This window comes from Eimeria mitis, genomic scaffold (genome assembly GCF_000499745.2).
Source record: "Eimeria mitis Houghton genomic scaffold, Emh_scaff7208, whole genome shotgun sequence".
Lineage (NCBI taxonomy): Eukaryota > Apicomplexa > Conoidasida > Eucoccidiorida > Eimeriidae > Eimeria > Eimeria mitis.
This window is the reverse complement of record NW_013575260.1, coordinates 1-1509: the sequence shown is the minus strand read 5'-3', so window position 1 is coordinate 1509 and position 1509 is coordinate 1. Positions and strand designations below refer to the sequence as shown.

General features: G+C 45.8%; 1 protein-coding gene across 1 annotated transcript; it reads right to left on the bottom strand.

The window, feature by feature from the left end:
- Positions 1–280: 280 nt before the first annotated feature.
- On the bottom strand, positions 281–574 carry EMH_0090620 (uncharacterized protein; the record flags this gene model as incomplete). The annotated part of the gene is made up of 1 exon (XM_013501616.1): positions 281–574. One exon carries the CDS (start codon positions 572–574, stop codon positions 281–283), a length of 294 nt encoding a protein of 97 aa, XP_013357070.1.
- Between the last annotated feature and the right edge of the window lie 935 nt (positions 575–1509).

Here is a 1509-nt window from a genome sequence, read left to right as displayed (position 1 = left end):
TATATATATATATATATATATATATATATATATATATATATATANTATATATATATATATATATAGAGAGAGAGAGAGAGAGAGAGAGAGAGACAGACAGAGAGAGAGAGAGAGACAGAGACAGAAAGAGAGACAGAGACAGAGAGAGAGAGAATTTGTCTGCTTCTCCCCAACGTTGCTGTGTATCTTTTGTTTTTTTGTTTCAGCTGTCTCCGTGTGTACTCTGTAGTTGTCTCCTTTTGTATGTGTCTCCTTTTCAGGTTTACGCAGTCTCCGCTATCTAAAGGAGCTTCAGGGCGTTGTGCGCTGTGCTGTAGCCAATGATTTGGATGCTGCTGCTGCTGCTGCTGCTGCTGCCAATGCTAACCTCAATGCAGTGTCTCCTAAAAGCTTCGTTAGTAAGCAGCTCCAAGTGCTGCTGCTGCTGCTGCTGCTGCTGCTGCTGCTGCAGGTGCCTGTGTCTGTGTTTGCCTTTGTCCTTCTCTCTGTCTCTGTCTTTGTCTTTGTCTTTGTCTCCGCTTGCGTCTCTTATCTCTGTCTTTCGTGTTGCCTCCCTCCTTGGGGCTGCATACATTGATTTGGTGTCTCCTTTGGCTGTATACACCGCAGCAGCGACTCAGTTGGTGTGTCTGCGCGGCTCTATATATTTTTTCTCTGTTTGCTGATGTGTCTCCTCTCTGTGTGTCTCCTCTCTCAGTAGGGGGATATCCTCGACGAGTCCTCTCCTACTCTTCTGTTTTTCTTTGTATGTGTCTCTCTTTTTATGTGTCTCTTTCTTCGTGTCTCCATTTATATGTCTCCTCTTTTCTGTCTCCTTTTGGGTGTCTCCTCTGTTTGTCTCTCTTAACTTTCTCCCTTTTATGTGTCTCCATTTATGTGTCTCCTTTTATCTGTCTTCGCTGTCTCTTTTTATGTGTCTCCTTTCATCTGTCCCCTCTTCGCTGTCACTTCTTATGTGTATTCTTTTTATGTATCTCCTCTTAACTGTCTCCTTTTTATGTGTCTTCTCCTAACTGTCTCCTCTTGAGTGTCTCCTTTTTATGTGTCTCCTTTTGACTGTCTCCTTCTGAGTGTCCCCTTGCTATGTGTCTCCTCTCAACTGTCTCCTTTTTTATGTATATGTTCAGCTACATGCAGCGAGGCATCTCGGTTGATGCGTATACTATCTCACCCGCCTGTAAGCATGGGTACATACAAGAAGATACAGGGGCTGCCAGTGGGTGCTGCAGTTCCTTCTTCTTTTGACTTATGCTGCCCCCAAGCAGATCTCTTACTTATACCTCCTCTGTTTAAACCCATACTTTCAGCTGCTGCAGCTCCTGCTGCTGCTGCTCCTGCTGCTGCTGCTCCTGCTGCTGCTGCACCTACTCCTGCTGCTGCAGCTCCTATTCCTGATACAGCAGCAGCTCCTGCAGCAGAACCATCACCACCATCATCAACACCACAACCATCATCCGCATCATCATCAGCAGCATCAGCAGCAGCAACAGCAGCAGCAGCAGCAGCAGC